Genomic DNA, 18,386 nt, shown 5'->3' with positions numbered 1-18,386 from the left:
AGTTTTCCAAGCATACAACTGTACTGGCAAACTAGTAAGCAGAAAAGAGGTATTAATAGAGAGCAAAAGAAAGTGATTTTTGGTTCTCAACTAAAAAAAAATCCAGATCTGACAACTACGACCCAGAGAGTCTGTCAGGAGACAGTAATTTTGTGGGTTTAAGGCTTCCTCTAGAAACTTAAAAAAACACCTAAACCTAGTTGGTTTTGTTGCATGGGGGAGCAAAACTATGGATTAAGTATTTCCTTCACAGCTAATAACCCCCCATGTGAAATAAATCAGTCATACTGCTACAGAAATACCACAAAAGTATCCCTCCATATTGAGGAGAAATTCAGGACACAGTACCCCCTACCTGTCATTTGTGTTAACTCACCTGCATCACCCCTCGCTCGTTGCTGAGCGTCCGGAGCTCATCCGAGTGTGCCACACAGATCTCATGCAAAGCTGCCAGGTCACGGGAGAGGTCAGTTCGAGAGTGCTCTGCAGTGTCTGGAAGCTCGGGAACATTCTGAGTAGTAACAAAGTAGAAGACAAAGATTTAGGGTGCCAAGACCAATTTTGGTCTTTCCAGCTAAACCCCCAGTCCACCTTTCTGTTTTTAATTATCTGTTTATTGTCTCCTCTTCACAGGCATGTTTTGTGATGATACTGCAATTTGTAGTGCTAGGAGGATTCTTACTACAAGACCTGATATTGCTCTATCTTTGAGCTGACCAGAAACCTACAGCATTTTGAGACTCAAACCCTCTAAATGAAGGGAAAATCCATCCATTAGGAGCTTTTTTTAATCTAAATGAGAGAAAAGCAACAAAATTCAGCAAAATCTGCTATTACCTAATCAAGTAACTCATTAAATGGATGATATACCAATAATGCTGCAATTAAAACGGAGAATAATCCAACAGGTATTTTCAAACCAACAGTTACCTGAAACCTCATGTAAAATCTGTCATTTAAAGAAATCTGATGTATCATAATATGCAGAAGTTGAAATTTAATCAGAAAAGGATGACATCTGGAACCTACCCAAATGCCACACTTTTTAAGTATTCTGAAATGTCTTCTAGGACACTTCTAAAGGATTAATTCAGGATGCTTAGCGTATTTTTTCATCTCACTTTTTAAAATTAATTATTTCTTTTAAAATACTTACATATAAAACATGAGGACCTAACTCCTTTTACAGCAATCACACCCACAAAATAGTCACGTTTTACAAGGATACAGTGACAGCATTTCACTTTCAAACTACAATATGTAGAATGCAGGCAGTGAAGCTTTTGCCAGTGCTAACTGAAATTCAACTTAGTATTTTTTAAAGAGAAATTACTTTCAACCTCTGGTCAAAACCATGTGACAAGTTATATATAAAAACTTCTGGTTTAAAAACATGTTTATGAAACGTTTGTATTTTTGCCCAATATTTCTAATCTCATAACTACAGAATCTCTTTCAGCTTCTCACATTTACAGAGGCACTAAATTAAGAAAGTCTTAAGAAGATAATTGATGGTTTTAATTCCGTATGACAGACCAGCAATTTTTAAATAAGCATTAAAAAATGTACTCAGATAAAAGCGTTCAAAATTGTATGGCAGCTGATGCATTGCTGAGCTAGTTAATAAGAGGTGTAAAAATTTTTAATTTACAATTCTGCTATGTAACTTCAGCAAATATTTTTTAACCACTTACCCCAAGCTCATCCAAGAACATGATCATGCGATGTTTGTTGCTCTTGATGAATGGATTTACCCCTTCCATATATGGCTCCTAATAATTTTAAAAAGTATTCATTAACAAATCATTGCCAAGATAATTAGTCACATCTGAGGTGAACACAATGCAGTCAGGCAAATGACACTGCAAAACGAGTATATAAATGGAAATAATACTATCTTTTTTCCAAGTATATTTCTAATGTCTGATGTGCAGGCAGTCAAAAGACTGCAGAATTTGGTTTTCTTTTATTCAGAAGATAGCCTGTGATTCAGAATTTTTCTTACACATGCATACAGATACAAATTTGTATCAAGGCATCTCTAAATACCTGCTTGCAGTGAATAGATGCTCTGTGTTCAGAAGTATCATCAGAAAGAAGTGCCTTCTTTCCTGTTTTGTCATTAACTCTTACATTCCAAGTTCTGTGTGTCAGAGAAACAACCTTCTCACATCAACCTGAAGTCATGTTAATTATGCTAAAGTCAACAGATGTATTTTTAGCAATGTTTCAGCCTGGAAATTGAGCCCAGTCACTGCTGGCATTTTCTTAAGTGTTTTAATAGAAACTTTTTTGAAAGCTTGGGCTTATTAGTGCAATAAGTAACACCTGACTTACTGCTTTCAGTATGTCTAGCAGTATGATAGTATAAACAGGAGAGCTTTCAAGTGCTCTACCACAGAAAACACCAATCTAACAAGTGATAAATGCAGGGTCAGAGTGCTGAAAGAGAAAATCATATGTTCTGTATGAGAAAATAGCAACAATTTTTTTGCATGCATTGATCAGGAACATATGAAAGGTGTACTGGAAACACAGTTCTCTGTATGTAAAATTATATTCACCTTAGCTCCAAATTCAACCAGATTTGCTAAATTCTGCACAGACTTGGCAACCAGCGTCAGTGTTCTTGCAGCAGTGGGGGAAGGAGAATCTGGCAGGAATGCAAAGTGGAGAGTCACTGGCCATTACATTTAAAATTAACATCAGTCACATGAAAATAAATTCTTTTCCCATTCATATTTTTATTGATTTTTTAAATATAAAACAATGCATGTGAAAGACGTCACTCGGTAAAGTAAAATATATTGCATTTGTAAATTCCAAAAGCCATGTTCATCTGATCATCTTATTTTCTGTAATAGTAGCACACAGAACAAGACAAAATAAATAAGTGTTACTAAGATAATAATTTACTCAAAACTTGAGGAGTTTTGTTGAAACGAAGATTACTTGTTAAAACATTTACTTTTGAAATGGAAAAAAAAAAAAAGAAGAAAGTTTACCTGCTTATACCCACTTAAGTGGGCACTGACAAGTTATTTAAATTACTGGCAGCAGGAAAACAAAGTGAATGTTACATGCAACCACAGCCTGTATTTCCATGAAATTCCAGTCTGTGTTGACTGTGGCTACAAACACTTCACATTAACCACTGAAGTCAGTTAGAACTTCCTTTTCCAACAAGTGATGTTACCTAGAAAATTACTTTTCTCCCCAGTTAAGGTAAATGACCTGGTTGAAAACATTCCACTGACAGGGTTTTAGGGTTATATGATCTGCAAGTTTCCCTTAACAGTAGTCAAGAATACTAGCTGGAGGTAACTCAGCAGGATTGTAATGGACAAGGTCAAAAGGCATTACTCAAATTTTAAAGTAGTTCTTTATGCCTGCAGTCACAGCGCAGCCCAAGTTAGGAGGGTACCTAACTTGCAAAGTACCCAAAAATAATAAAATGCCAAAGAAATTATCACTTGTTTCAGGCCATGTTTCTCAAATGCTTTCTCCAAAGCATATACAGAAATTATTACTGTGTGAGAGAAAGGAACTTTGTTTGACACAGTCCTTCTCATTCAGTAGTTTAAAGACTGATGACAGAAAACAAGCCACATTGTCTTAAAAACTGTCTTTGAATAACAAAAAAAGCTCTTCTGAACGAGATGTTTTTATTTTCTCCTATATTTCCTATTTTTCAGCCTTTCTGAATGCCATCCCTCTCTCATCTTTAAGATTCTGTATCTAAGATGTATATATTTAATATAAATATATTTATTTATATATATTTAATATATTGACTATATATTTAATGAGTAAAAACACCAGTCTAATAGCTGGAAGCCATCTAAGCAGGACATTCAAACAAATTCAAGAAAAAATTTCCAGGTGCACAAATGTATTCCAAGCTCTGCAGACACATACCAACTTTATAAATCTTGTACCTTTCAGAGATACCACTGCATTCAGCTATTAACTCTGGCATTGCACTGTATTGAAAGTGATGTCTGAAGTTCCTGTAATTACATTTTTCACAGTGCTAAAATACATTAAACAATGCTAGACTTGACTCAAAATTTTATTATTACATATCACAATGGATTTTTTTTGGACTTTAAAATTATATTGGCGATATCCACAATCAAGCTGTTGGGGGTAAAAAGCATACACCTAAGAAGAAGTTAGCTAAATGATGTGGATGACTTGAAACACAACATTCAAAAAAATTTCCTATTTTACTACATTAAATACTACAGTGATTTCATGTCTCCTGCTGCATAAAGTATAGATTAGATCTGAAGCACATAGTCACCTGAGATGATATTAAACATCCTTGGATTCAGGATAGCAGGACAAATCAGTCGAAGAAAAACAAAGCCACTGAAATGAAATAAAATTGTATTTTGTTCAAAACCATTAGAAAATGCAAGTAAAATTGTAGTCTTTCAGCAACAAAGTTAATGTGGGATCTTGTTGAGACAAACACCAAGAAACTGGTCGTGTTGTGTAAAAATATAAATCAAGATCATCATGCTACAATTCTGCGAACTGCAATGAAATCTGAAAGAAGAGGCACATTGATTTCCCAATAAAGGTGAACAAAACTGTTGAAATCATGTAGGAAGAAATTAATCACAAAGTAATAATGAAGTCAATCCCAGACCATGCTTGTCTCAAAAAGGAGCCACCCTTGGTCTCTGACCTCCCAAAAATTTCTCCACTGTCTGCTACTGCAAGTCATCCATCTCACAGCCAGCCACTTCCCCAAGCCACTGCAAACTGGAGCACAGGAGTGGATGAGCAGAAAGATCTCTCTTGGCAGAACACACCTTTAGGTCAGCTTCAGCTGATCCATTATCCTGATGATCTACACTTCAGTAGAAAAATGAGGGATCTGCTGCTTTCCACCATGAAAGAATTGCTGCCATTTTAAAAACTGGAAAAAGAGTGCTCTATTCTAACTGCAGAACTAGGAATTCATTCAACAGGAACTCAGAATAGGCTTCAGCAGCAGGAGAAAAATCTATTTTCCTGTTAGTATCAGAGGTAAAAATCATCACCCAGGTTAACCTCAACTCCTGTAATTGCTGTATAAGTAAGTGAAATACAGACCAATCTCAAATATCTGTAATTTTGTCCTTGGACACCACCAGTAGGCTGGATTTCAGCACAGCAATACCAGAGCCTGACTTGTAATGAAAGGAGGAAGGGAACCTTGCCTGTTGTACAGTTAGGGAAATGTGTAAATTTCTTTAAAGTGACAAATAGTAGTGAGGTTGATGCACCTTCTGTAAGTCCAAGATACCTAGTATGCTGTTATATAGATGTATCTTATCTCTAAGAAACACAAGTTACGGGCTGGTAAGAAAACAGTTCTTGGCCAGAGGTTAAGCTAAAATACTTTTTGTGGTGAGAATTCAAAGCTACAGGTCAGTAATTAATTTTGAAGTTTTGGCCCATACCCCAGTCACTCTTTTAAAAATGCCCAAATTTGAAGGCTAACAAGTTACACATCTAGCAGAGACCCTGCTGATAGGGAAGATCTGATATTCTTTACCTTTGTCAACCTGCCTAAATTAGAAATGAGCAAATATCTATATGGGAGTTTTAAACCAGAGAGAAATGGTAGCACATTATGACTGATACAATAGAGAAAATACCCAGGTATCAAAAACTGTCCATCTGGCCTGAATTCTGAATCATTCTTAAACCAAAAATAGCGCAATGGAAGGTAATAAGCATCACTGAAGGCTGTGAAACTGCACTCCGAAGAGAAATCTCTAGCATCCACTTGTGAAAATGGAACACCACAAAAGCAAGTGATAAAATAGTGTTAGCATCCAGTGAAGAACACTGGGAAAACTCTGAAAAGTGAGCTGTGTGTTCACTACAGAAAGCTACATGGTCCTCTTTGGAGCTAGGGAGGAACAGCCAGAGATTGGATCTGGGGAGGAACAGCCAGAGATACGGAATTCACTACTGACCTTTACAGCCTTCCAGCAGCTTAGCCCCTCAGAGTAAAAGGAGCTCTCAAGTCGGAGCAATCTCCATTTCAAGGCAATGCTGCATCACAGTATGAAACACATAAGGCTTCTGGTGTCAAAATGATAAACACAAGCCAAAGACAAATACTCTGAAAGATCCCTCCATGGGAGATAAACCTCTGCTAACCATACAACTGCCTGACACCACAAAAAGGAAAACTGAGGCTCTAGTACACTTTAAATCCCTGCCACATTTAGAAAAAGTGTCAAAACCACAGCTTTGTCAAATGTTTTTTTTTGACCTGCCCTGGCAATGAACAGAGTTAGAGTTAGTTTTGTATTGTGCTGGTTTAATAATGCAGACTGGAGTTTTGGTGGCTGGTGTGAGTTCAGAAGAGCCAAGTTCTGTAACCTCCAGCAGCACTTTCAGAGGAGCTCCAGAATATTTCAACAGGATTGGGCTGTAGTTCAAAGATTGGACTGTAAATTCAAAGTTAAAACCATTAAGTAAAGCTATACTAACCTCTATACTACTTCATTTTATTCTCACAAGGCTCTAAGAACAAGACCAAGAATCCAGCAAGCTCAGTCTAACTGGGACATTGTGTGTCATCATCATAAATATCTTAAACACTGCAGTAACCTGTATTAAGTTCATACATTTTTGTCACTGAAAGAAACATAGACAAGCACACTGAAGTATGTCTCCAGCAAGGCTTCAAAGAAATACTTCCAGAATAAGGTTCAAAAATAACTTACCTAACAACCCTGGTTCTCATGGTAGTATTAGCTGGCCATTTGTTCTGAACAGACTTCTGTAGGCACCCATAAATATACCTCAATGTCCTGCAGAAATAGTAGCCAATTACTCATTCCATTAAACTTACAGAATCAAAAAAGCTGGTCAGAAAGGACCTAGACCAACCTCCTACTTGATGCAGAACTATTATCACCTTTATATTAATAACTTAGACAAATCTTTATCAATTAACACTTAGTTAAAGTTAACCAATTTATATGAATTGTATTTTAAAAGTTGTTTTAAAAAATAAATTTATAAATTACCAAGAAAAACTATTCTGTGCAATTCTGTGATCATTCAGAAGTGCATTAAATATTTTTAACTGTTTACTTAAGTAGTATTCCCTTTTTGAAAAAAGACCACTTTGATGGTTCATTTTTCTTTTTGTTTCTCTCTTAACTAAACAAAAGCTTTCCTTCCATACATGACACACAAAAAAAAGAAAGGAAAGTGAAAAAAGAAAGTTAGCACCACAGCAACAGTTCTCTCCCATTTAAAAAAAATAAATAAAAGGACATTTGTGGTGCATTTCAGAAAATGTTGATCACTGCATCATATACTTAAAAGGACTGCAATTTTCAATGCTAACCTTGCCAGCACTAACACAAAAGAAAATTCCATGCTACTCCAATGACTCAAAATTGAGGGTTTCATATACTTTAAAAGCTAATGAGACTATGAATGGAAACTCTATACTATCCACTTTTTATTAGATGATTCAAATCTGAGGTATGAAAACAAGTTACTTTATCAATTAAAAGAAACAGGGAAAAAATAGCCTCTGCACTTCCCTAGCAGACAAAACCAGGCACAGAATGGTATCACTATTACTACCTATCTGTATTTTTAATATACTGTTAACAATTCCATCTCTTTCTCAGAGGAGAAAGACTGACAAATACACGTCATTGTCTGCTAACTACCACTGTCTTCTACCTTTTTGAAAAAAATATGAGAATAATTATTTTATTACTATTTTGTCCCTGATAGTTTCTCATTTAAAAGAAAAAAATGTGCCAGCCAGAGGCTTTTGTAAAACACTATTAATTGCCAGGAGTTTTATTTTTCCCCCTATTTTTCTCTGTGTCTATACAGCAACACTAAGATAAATCACTAAGAACATCATTTTAATGTGCAATGTTATTCATGGAAACACAAATTTTCAAATACAAATCTGAACAGAAAAGCACAAACTTACGGGGGCAGTATCTCTGCAGCCATGAATATCTTCTCCACCAATTCTGAAAGTATACTGAGTAGATGTGCCAAGTTAGTGTTTACATCTTCATTTTTTTCTAACTTCGAGGGATTTAACTAAAACAGACAAAGAATATATTTATTCTTCTATCTAGAACTACATATATATATAGTTTCTGAATATTACACACTGAGTACTGTTTCAAAGCAATGAAATATTCTGCTGCTGTACAAGTCTCTTACAGAACTCAATCATGTTTCAGTAACTTGTCAGGGAATGCAAAGCAACAGTTTTAAGTTCTAATATACATATGTGGCTTTTATCAGCTTGGATAATCACCATTTTTTCATCTGAGTGATTTTTTGTATCTCTTAATCCAAATTTCTGATGACTCCCATCTTTTCCACAATGAAATTAAAGTGAAACACAGGAGTTAGGAGGGTCATTTTAAAAAGAGTTTCAAGATCAGTAACAACCATTTAATATGGAATTTTACAATTAAAACAGAAGTTCAGATCTTGATTTCTACAATATCTTGACTTCAACAAGTTACCTAGATTAGGACATTCAGTAACAGCTGCAGAATGCCTGCTAAATAATTTTTAAAAATTTTGATTATAAAACTTAGTAAGCTCCACTATGAATAATGTTTGAAGCCAAAATCCAGGAAAAAAAATATAAAAACATCTCTTAAGGAATTCAGTTCCTGTATTTCTGATGTAAAAATGTCTCATTTTAAAAAATTATTAAATATCTTTACAACTAATATTTAATGTAAACACAACAGTTAATAACCAATGGATTACTGTGTCAACAAACCAAAATGTTTAAAAACACAGTTTAAGGTATCACCTCACAGGACTGCTTGCTCTCCATGATCTTTAATATGGAGTCTTTCAGTGCATGATGAACAAAACTTGTTGCTGTGGCTTTCATATACTGCTCCATAAGTGTGCTTGCTAAAGTGGTGGCACGGAACAAGGTAGTAGCTTCATCTGAAAAAGGAAATTGGAAAAACTGAAAAATGAGACATCAAAAAGAGAGGAAGAATATGGTTACTCTGTCACATAAGCTGCAACTAAAGGAGGAGAAAAAAAAGACAGCACCAGAACCCTTTCCTCCCCACCTGTCCAGAATTCCAGTAAACTTTTGTGGGATTTAGTGCAGTACCTTCCATGCTTATCTCCCTGTCATTTAGTGTTCGTAACAACAAGGACTCAAGCTTTTCATGAAGAAAAATCTTCAGTAAAATGCCAGCCAACAGTGTTCTATCCTGTCCACAAACATGTGATAAGGCATAGACTACATGAAGTTCTTTCTGGAGTATAAGCTGAAAGAAAAACAATTTTAAAATATTCAGAAGCTTCTCCTTCCATATAACAGTATAACAGTTTTGGAAAAATATTATATTTTACATTTATTTGTAGCTGTTACTTAAAAATATTATTTGATTTACATCAACCAGTGTTACTGAGATCCCTCTCAACCAATGAAAAGTATTAGTTTTGATAGATAAACCATGGATGGTTAAACTTAAGTTCATACCTCTTTAAACTCATTGTACTCTTCTTCTGGCATGATCTTCTCCATGGAATATCGCGCTCGAACACGCAAAGATCCTGGCTCAATACCCTTTAATGGTACATAGGAACTGAGTTGAAACCACTCATCTGTTGCATGTCCTTTTTGTAATCGGCTTAATTGGCAACGCATGAACACTTAAAGGAAAAAAAGCGTTGTTCAGGTATATGTTACCTTCACCAAAACAATGCTACTATAGAATTAAAAAAGTTTTATTTTCAACATATCATCTTATTTCAGGAAAAAAAATATCAGCAAGAGTAAACAAAAACTTTTTTATCAATATATGAATGGATTCATTCTCTCTTCAATGGCTTAACAGTGTCCTGTAAACTGGAGAAGAAATATATGGCAATCTGTAAAGAATGTATAAATTCAAAAATGCCACATGAATATTGACATGACTTTCCTTGTAACAACCAAGTAGGATGCAAATCCAGGTAGCAGACAGAAACTAAAATACAGGTTAAATCTTTAGAGTTCACTACTCCCTTTCCAACCTTGCACTACTCCCTTTCCAGCTTGCCTTCCACCCTGACACCACCATCAGGGTCTGCTCATATTTGTTATTAAGAGTGCTCCTATAGTATTCCCAAACACTGTCATATCTATTACTTTTATAATAATTCCAGTCTAAGTAACAGTTTATGTGTATTAGGTTAAAAAGTGTTCCCAAGCACTTGCTGACTAGATAATGAAAAGTCAGCTCAAGAATAGCCAAATCATTAACTGGTGATGATGGTACACTAAAATTGCCAAGCACTGCAGCTGAAGTCTGGTGCAGCAGCTGGCTAGCCAGCTACAGCAGCTGGGAAGGAACACAGGCCCATCCACAGCAGGAACATGTGCTCCCGAGTGGAGGAATTTTTTTCCACAAAGAAAGGCCCAGGCATCTTCAGAGGCAACATTGTGCCTGTCAAACACCCACCATGCTCCAAGAGGAGTCCACAATTAGTTTTATATTTAGCCTATCAGTCTGCACCTCTCAGTCAAACACCCTCTTTCCATAAGATATTTGCTTTTACTTTCCTCACGTGAAAAAACAAAAAAGCCCATAAAACCAAGAGCTTATTTTTTTTTACATTTCTGCAAAGCCAGTACACCAATCTGCCTTGCAGAAACTGTAAACAGTTCCAGCAGATTTCACATTGCCCCAGTGTTGCAATACATAGCAGGATATAATTTAACACTGGAACAGAAGAAGATTATATGTATAATGCCTCATTCAGGACAATCCTGCTGCTTACTTCATATTCTTTGGAGCTGATGAACTGATAAAAGTTAATGCATTTATATCAGTCAGCATGAAAAACAATCCATCATCACCTGCTATTTATCACCTGTGTGGATAGAATGTCATTACACTACGTAACAAATTTACTTTCTTAGCATACTTCTCCCTGGCATCAAAGCTCAGTTTCCACAACTAAGCAATGTGCTTATTTGCTTGGACATTTAAGGCACATGTTCCACAGTGAGAGGAATGGTGAATGAACTACTAGAATAAACTCATGATTTCGTTTTTCTCTGTGGTTATTGTAGCACTTCATAGCTATAATATAAATAATATGACTTGACTTTGAGTTTTAAAAAAATCATACCAAATACCTGTACAAGGACTGCAGAATAGTTATCATAATTTATATTAAATTACTTTAAAGTAGTAAGACTTTTTTCCTGTTTGTAATGTTACATTGAATTGTTAGGCTCCTTTCAGTAAGAAACTTCTACTCAACATGAATTAATTTGAAATTAACCACCGTAGTGCAAAACCAAACCAGAATCTCCACTCCAGTTCAACACTTTATAGTGTTGTCCTTTGAGACCTACTAATTCAACTGTCAATAGCAGCAGATGGAAGTCTACTAATAAATTCTAGGACTTTGGATTTTTCAAGCCATATTCTGTATTTATTTGAGTAAGTCCTTAAGCAATTTACAGTTAGAGAAACAAGCAAAAAAAAAAGTTAATATAATTGATGCAATTGATGCTGAACTGTTTAGTATCATTTCTGACTATCTGGAATGCTTAAAAAACTCTAAAGTAACTATAGAACATTCATAATAGACAAACTTCAATGTAAAGACCTGAAAATTCAGGAAATATTTTAAAATACTGAAAAGGTAGCCTTCATTCATGTATTACTTTGGTATTTAGGTTTTGTGTGTTACAATGAAAGAACAAAGCAGTGAATCCAACAATTACATTTTGGACCTTTAATCTGCATTACATGAAAGGAAAAGCAAGCAGAAAAGGTGAGTTAACCCAATTAATAACTGGCAAGATGAATAGCATCAGCTGTACAGGACTGCCACTTCATAGAATTCCACAGGTAACATCTGTGGCTGAAAAGGAAAGGAAAGATGGTTGGTTAAGGAAAGCAACCAGTTATCTTGCTTTTGAAGAGTTACAGGTTTATTCTGGCAGTGCAACACAATGTATGTCAGAGAAAATGTGGTTTAACTCATTTTACCCCAATGAACTTCACATACTTCATAGGGCTCAGGATGTAAGTAGAGGAGTATGTTCATTTAAGTTGACTTAGTGTAATCTTTATCTAAAAATGAAAGAATTATGCTGGATTATGCTTATGCTGTAAGAGTGTAGGTAACTGCTGTAAAGAAATTCAGCCAATCCTGCCCCTAGAACAGGAAGCCTTCCATCATCTGAATGCACAAAACTAACAACATCTCCTTAATCTGGACAGAGAGGTGGAAACTACAAAAATACTTTCAAAGAAACTACTGAAGTATCCCTCTCAAGAATTACCCTTTTAAGATTCTTTTCCTAACCAAGGCTTTGGTGTAGATACGTAATCATTTTCCAGCTCAAATGAATTTAAGACCAAGTTCACAACTGCATTTATAGCCCCTTAGTCTGTCAGAGAGAATGTATCTTTATTCCTCTTGCTATGCACAAACTTTTCTAGTGAGAGAAGGAGAAAGAGAAGTGAAATCGAATCAGGTTCTACAAGACCATGCAAAATGAGTTGTATATACTGCCTTTGGCTAAGGTTTCCCTACAGATCTTAATAAACCCCAGAAAACAAAAAATCAATAAATTAGCACTGCCATAAATTACAGACCAGTAACACAATATATGCAAACTGAAAACAATTGCACTAGATTATACATACTCTGACTGCCTTGGAACAGACAACTTGGAACATAATGGAAAAAAGTATCTTGGAACAAATTGAAGAGTGTGGGGAGAGCCATCCTGCCCTGCAAGGAGCAAAGAGGGGGCACAGGGCTGAAGCTGCTCCACAACAAATATATTAGGAAACAAGATACACTGAAGAACCAGCCGGGGGGGGGGGGGGGGGGGGGGAACCCCACAAAAAAAGGAAACCTAAAAGTATTATGTGGGAAGAGACCTGACCCTAAAAAAAAACAATTCTACCTAACAGCTTCAAATTCACACTCTTCAAACTCTTTCTTTTCTAAGAAGCTGACAGATTCTACCATCTTGCTGTTGATTTGCTGGAACAGAAAATCACATTAAAGAAGCACCTATCTGGCTAACACAAGGAGAAGAAAATACAGATCCTTTCCCATTCAAAGGGATATTGAGATAACTTCAGATTTAAGCCAAAGTGTGGTAATAAGGGAAGAAGACAGTTGAGATAAAAGAGAAAGAAAAAAAGGGAAGGCTTCTTCAGAGACTGTCAAGATTATTTTTTTTTAATAAAGAATTGCACCTTTCCCTGTCTCACTGGAAGCAACCAAAAACCTGAAAAGAAATTCCATATAGTCAGACTCCGTGAAACTTAACATTTTATGGAGCAGACTAATGAAGAAAATTTCTCTTCGCTCTTGCTTTTTGGTAAGCTCAGTCATTATCTAGCAGTAGTTACCACAAAGCATATGTCAGACATACAGGACTAGAGTATAGTGCATTTTACAACTAAAATCAGTGGAAGTTCTCCTTGTAAAAATATTAATGGAAAGCCAGTACCAGACATCAAAAACATACACAGGCAGTATGGTGAACATAAAAACCTACTTAATTCTCTTATGACAACCCTTAACAAAAGCAATGATAACCACACAAAGTATCCATTGCTGTAATATATGAGTATCTTTTACAGAAAAATACTTACATATATCTGGATCTTTACTTTTCTTTGTTTTGTTACTAAGACTTATCTCAAATCTATTAATATCAGATGAAAGATCACTAGGAGAAAAGACAGAGAGCCTCAGTTAATACTACACATGGCTGGCATTTAAGCTTTTCCTAATTTCATTTCAATCCCAAGTTATCATTATCAGCCACTTACATTAGCAAAGAGAGATGCCTACACAAAATTCTACCCATGCAGAATTTGTCTGAAATGTTGCTGCTGTATAAGCACATATAAAGTATTTTTAAAAATACTGTAAAACTATAAACAAATGTTAAGAATCTTAAATCAAATACAAATTAAAAGTGAAATTCACTAATTCAAGATAATTAAAACTTACTCAAAGACAAATTCTTCAGACCACACAGGGTTCTGTCCTTCCCTGATGTGTGTTTTTGCTACCTGGACACTGTTCAGGTAGATATTACAATATGGGTTTGTGAAATGCTTTACTGGGAGTGTATGAGCTTCTTCTACATGCAAAATGAGACTGCTGACCTGAAAAAAAATAAACTATTTATTTTTTGTTGCTAAAATACAAAGCACATGAATTAATTATTTTAATCCTCTATGCAGAGGCTTAATGTTACTATGTGAATACTGAATACCAAACTCCTTATTAGTAGAGTAAAGACCAAAGGTACTGGAACATTTTAAGAAGCACAAGGATCAAAGTAAGAGTAACTCAAATAACTACTGCAAACAAATATCCAGACCCATGTTTTTAAGGCATCTTGGGGTTTTATTTTAAAATCATTTTTGAGCCATTATGATTTGCAAATAACAACTTTTCCATACACAGAAAATTTTACTGAAATGGAAAACTGGCACTCTGAGTAAGAGCCATGAACAATTCCAAATACAGTGGTTTAGTGTTTGGTGCTTTCCTAACAGATTACGTAAAATTCTCTTGTACAACACATTACATTGTATTCTTTTATAGAGATAAACACTGTCTTTGCTTTTTCAAGAAAATTCCCTTTTTATTTGGCTTTTGCACACTAAAGCTCCCAGCTGCACCTGTCACTTCATCTGTAAATTCAGCTAATTAAGTTCACTTATGCAGAAGTATCCAGACTTCATTAATGTTCACAACCAAACAGTGGTGGTTTACTACTTTTTATTCACCATTTTATTCCATTCTCTACTGCCTCTAACAAGTAATTACATTCAGTGTTCCTAAGATTAAATCATATCAGGAATTCTTAAAGTATTTCCCTGTTATTCTCCAATCATTACAGACATAGCTATTTAAGACTGATTGCCCTCTCTCTCTGAAGAAATTCTGGTGTATAAGGCACTTTCAAGAGGCAAAGAGAAATTAAGACACAAACTTGGCTCAGCATGTATTTGTTACATAAAATGAATATAATTAGTTAAATAACATGTATTTACATGCAAATAAAATGTAAATAATGGGCATTTTATGTGTGTATAATATAATTTTTATAACATTTTTTGTTGACATGTCATATGAATGTTTTAAATTTCCCATGTGAGGCATATTTGAAAAGCTGCTGACTTCTTCAGACTTTTATTCAGGATTTGCTAATGTTGAAAGGAAAAATTCTGAGACTTATTAGTATCATTTAGCATAGAGGAGGCAAAATACTCCTCCACATGCACCTCCAACCCACAATATCAGCTTCACCTGACGCAGACGTTTATTTGATGTTCCTGGACTGGTTTTTCTTAAACTGCAGAACACCTGCAGAGCTTTCATCCATTCCTAAGAGAGAAGGATACAGAAGAATGTAATGAAACCAAGACAGATACAGCTTCTTGCAGTGGAACAGACATATCTGCAAAAAGTATCTGAATTTTCACTTTAGCCTGGCAAAACCTAAGTCTTCTGCAATTCCACAGTACAGAAGTCTGAATATTAAAGCAAATTTATTATCGTTACTAAGCAAAACCTCATAAATAATTTGCAAATCTGAACCATTTTCTCTTTTAGAATTATCATGCATTACTAATGGATAGACAGTGTGACCTTTGCCAATTTTCCAGTGTAGTGATACTACAAGAAATTGCAAATTGTATAGAAAATTAAGAAAAAGTTGTTTGCTTCTGAGAAAATTGCAGTTAACAAGCCAAACTGGTCTGATTATTCTCTCTAGTACTCCCGTATGGTAGTTGCAACACTGTATACTTCAAACAAAAATCGAACAATTAACAGAGAAACATAAGAGCATATATCCAACATTCTCCAGTTTGTCTTTGGAAGGTGAAAGATGTATTATAGCCTCATTCACTAGTTACTGTCTCCCAACCATTAAATCCTGTACATTTCTTGCAAAGCACACGATTTAGGTTTTAACCAACAGTCTTCTCTTCAGTTAGTATCTCCAAGATCTACTCTCAAAGTACAATTTAACAATGTCATTAAAACTCCCACAACAGTGCTTCAATCATTTTTCACAGCATCTTCCAAATCTTAAAAATATAGGAATGTGTACTGCATCTATTCTTAGCATTGTGAGTTAGGCTTCAGCTTTCAAATCCTTCCAAGGAAAAGCTTCCAGCTACACCTCACCAAGTTTCTATTTTTCTATGAAATGTTAGAAAGTAAAAAAAGCTGAGCTTTCTCAAAAGATAAATATTTGCAAACTTTTCTGGGCCAAAGCCATATTATAAAGAAACCTGAAACAACTGTGTTCCGTATAAACGCAGTGAACAGCTTGTTAAGCAATTTCAAAACCAAATTAAACCAAATGTTCAGGAAACAAAACAGGACAATCTATCTTCTACACATTCTTAATTATTTTATTTTTTGGAAAACAGAAGATTTTACAGATATGACAAAAATTAAGGAGCATGGAATTTCGTTTATATATTCTCAATTATGATACAGCATACTGCTGCTTGAAGACAGTATACTGACAGTTGTATAACAAATTCCACTACATAATTCTTATGTCATCTCTCCAAATTTAACAAATGGCATTAATTTAAGAAGCAAATCTGTGCTTTCCTTTATATACAGCACAAAATACTGTATTTATATAGACTTCATGCTCTGGTGACTACAGTCTGTTATGAGTGCTCTAAAATGGTTACTTCATGCCATTCAAATAACAGCAAATGCAAAGCTTAATTTCTAATGCAACATATACATCAGAGCTGTGAACTTGCAGAACTTAAACAAGAACACTGTGTCTTTTTAGATACAATCCACTGGTAAACTAATTTCTCAGAAGTAAGCTTCTCTCCCACAACTCTTAATCACTGAACATAACTGTTAAGAGAGCTATTAACTAAAGATAGTATATAAACCCAGAAAACCTTACACTGTTCATCATCAGGGCCAAAGACTATGCATGACTACCAGTTCATATACACAGCAAAAAACTGGAAAAGGTAGTTCAATGCACTTTGGTCACTGGGCATACATACATGCATTAGCATTTTATTTATTTTATTTTGAAGTAAAACTCTAACTTACTGTGCTGTATTTTATACCACGGAAAAGACCTGGAGATTAAATTTCTTCTTCTGAATTGAACTATGTCAAAAAACATGTATGTTCTCCAGAAACAGGTAACAGAAAGTAATGGAAGTTCTGCGCATGGGGCCTGACTGGAATTTGTCAAAACTAAAACCATGAAGAATAGGTAATACAGGTCCTGGATTTTCAGCACCAACCTTCCCGCTCAGAGATCTGCTACCAGTTCATTTTAACACCTGCTATATAACCACTAAATATTTGTGATACATCCGCTTCCTGTTTCAGAAGGGCAACATCACTGAACAGCACAAGATTAAAGGTTACTTTTTTTAGACTTAGCAAATGAAAACTCTCACCTGCGCTTGTTCTGGAGTTTCGCCTGCAAAGTAAAAGATGTAATGCTCTTCACTAAAGTGCTGAACTACTATCTGAAAACAGTTTGGCCTTAAAAATAAAAAAAAAAAAAACCAACAAAAATTAAGTTTAATTACTCTTCACATATTAACAGACACTTTCACTTGATCTGTGTCAAAACAAAGTTTACACTGAACTAACAGATTTCTCCTGTTTGTCTCTAAGCTGCATTGAATAATTGCATCAATGTTTGTTCATCTACATGTTACCATCACAAATGGAAAGAGGAAGACTTCCAACAAGATTCATCAGATCTTCAAAAACTACCTTTTGGTTTTAAATGTGTTGTGTCATTTTAAGAAAACTTACATGCAGCCTGCTTTAGAACATTGACACGTTTTTAGAACACTATATACTCAGCAGGCATGTATGCTGGCTTACAGCCAAGACAAAAAAAGCAGACATCTCAAAACACATGTCAGTAAGGATTATTCCTAGACAATTTAAAAGCAGTGGAAGTTCAGCATTATTTCACAACCAGTTAATCATACATTAAGGATTTTTCTTTCAGAAAACAGTACTAACCTAAGGAATCCCCTAGCTGAAAGTGTCCCACAGCTCTCATGATGAGTAAGATGTGTACTAGATGATACAGGAAACATTTGAGTGTATGTGACACAAACCTCCACAACCTTAAATGCTGCAGAAGTACAGCCTTCACTGTATTTCTGAGGAAACGGCAGAGACCGTTTTTTATCTTGAAATGCAGGAGGAACTCTGTCTCAGCTGCAGTTCCTCACTAACAGTAAGCTTCCTAAGCTGCATGTCCTCCTACACATCTGTAAGTACCACCTAGCACCCAACTTGGCTCCAACCCACAACACAGGGTTTCTTAAAAG

The 18,386-nt window shown here is 35.3% G+C and overlaps 1 protein-coding gene across 2 annotated transcripts in view; it reads right to left on the bottom strand.

Moving 5' to 3' along the window:
• LOC121358011 (ras GTPase-activating protein 1) overlaps positions 1-18,386 on the bottom strand; it is a 47,668-nt gene that overhangs the window by 1,154 nt on the left and 28,128 nt on the right. For both annotated transcript variants that reach the window (XM_041475846.1, XM_041475847.1), the window contains exons 12-24: positions 17,490-17,577; positions 15,337-15,414; positions 14,026-14,183; positions 13,662-13,738; positions 9,524-9,696; positions 9,149-9,308; positions 8,831-8,973; positions 7,979-8,094; positions 6,738-6,824; positions 4,307-4,374; positions 2,565-2,653; positions 1,695-1,772; positions 377-511 (exon numbers count right to left, since the gene is read on the bottom strand). In XM_041475846.1, the coding sequence (XP_041331780.1) occupies positions 377-511; positions 1,695-1,772; positions 2,565-2,653; positions 4,307-4,374; positions 6,738-6,824; positions 7,979-8,094; positions 8,831-8,973; positions 9,149-9,308; positions 9,524-9,696; positions 13,662-13,738; positions 14,026-14,183; positions 15,337-15,414; positions 17,490-17,577 (1,450 nt within the window). The remainder of the gene's footprint in view (positions 1-376; positions 512-1,694; positions 1,773-2,564; positions 2,654-4,306; positions 4,375-6,737; positions 6,825-7,978; positions 8,095-8,830; positions 8,974-9,148; positions 9,309-9,523; positions 9,697-13,661; positions 13,739-14,025; positions 14,184-15,336; positions 15,415-17,489; positions 17,578-18,386) is intronic.

This window comes from Pyrgilauda ruficollis, unplaced genomic scaffold (genome assembly GCF_017590135.1).
Source record: "Pyrgilauda ruficollis isolate IOZ18807 unplaced genomic scaffold, ASM1759013v1 scaffold367, whole genome shotgun sequence".
Lineage (NCBI taxonomy): Eukaryota > Metazoa > Chordata > Aves > Passeriformes > Passeridae > Pyrgilauda > Pyrgilauda ruficollis.
Note: the sequence above shows the minus strand (reverse complement) of the source record. Positions and strands in the feature narration are given on the sequence as shown.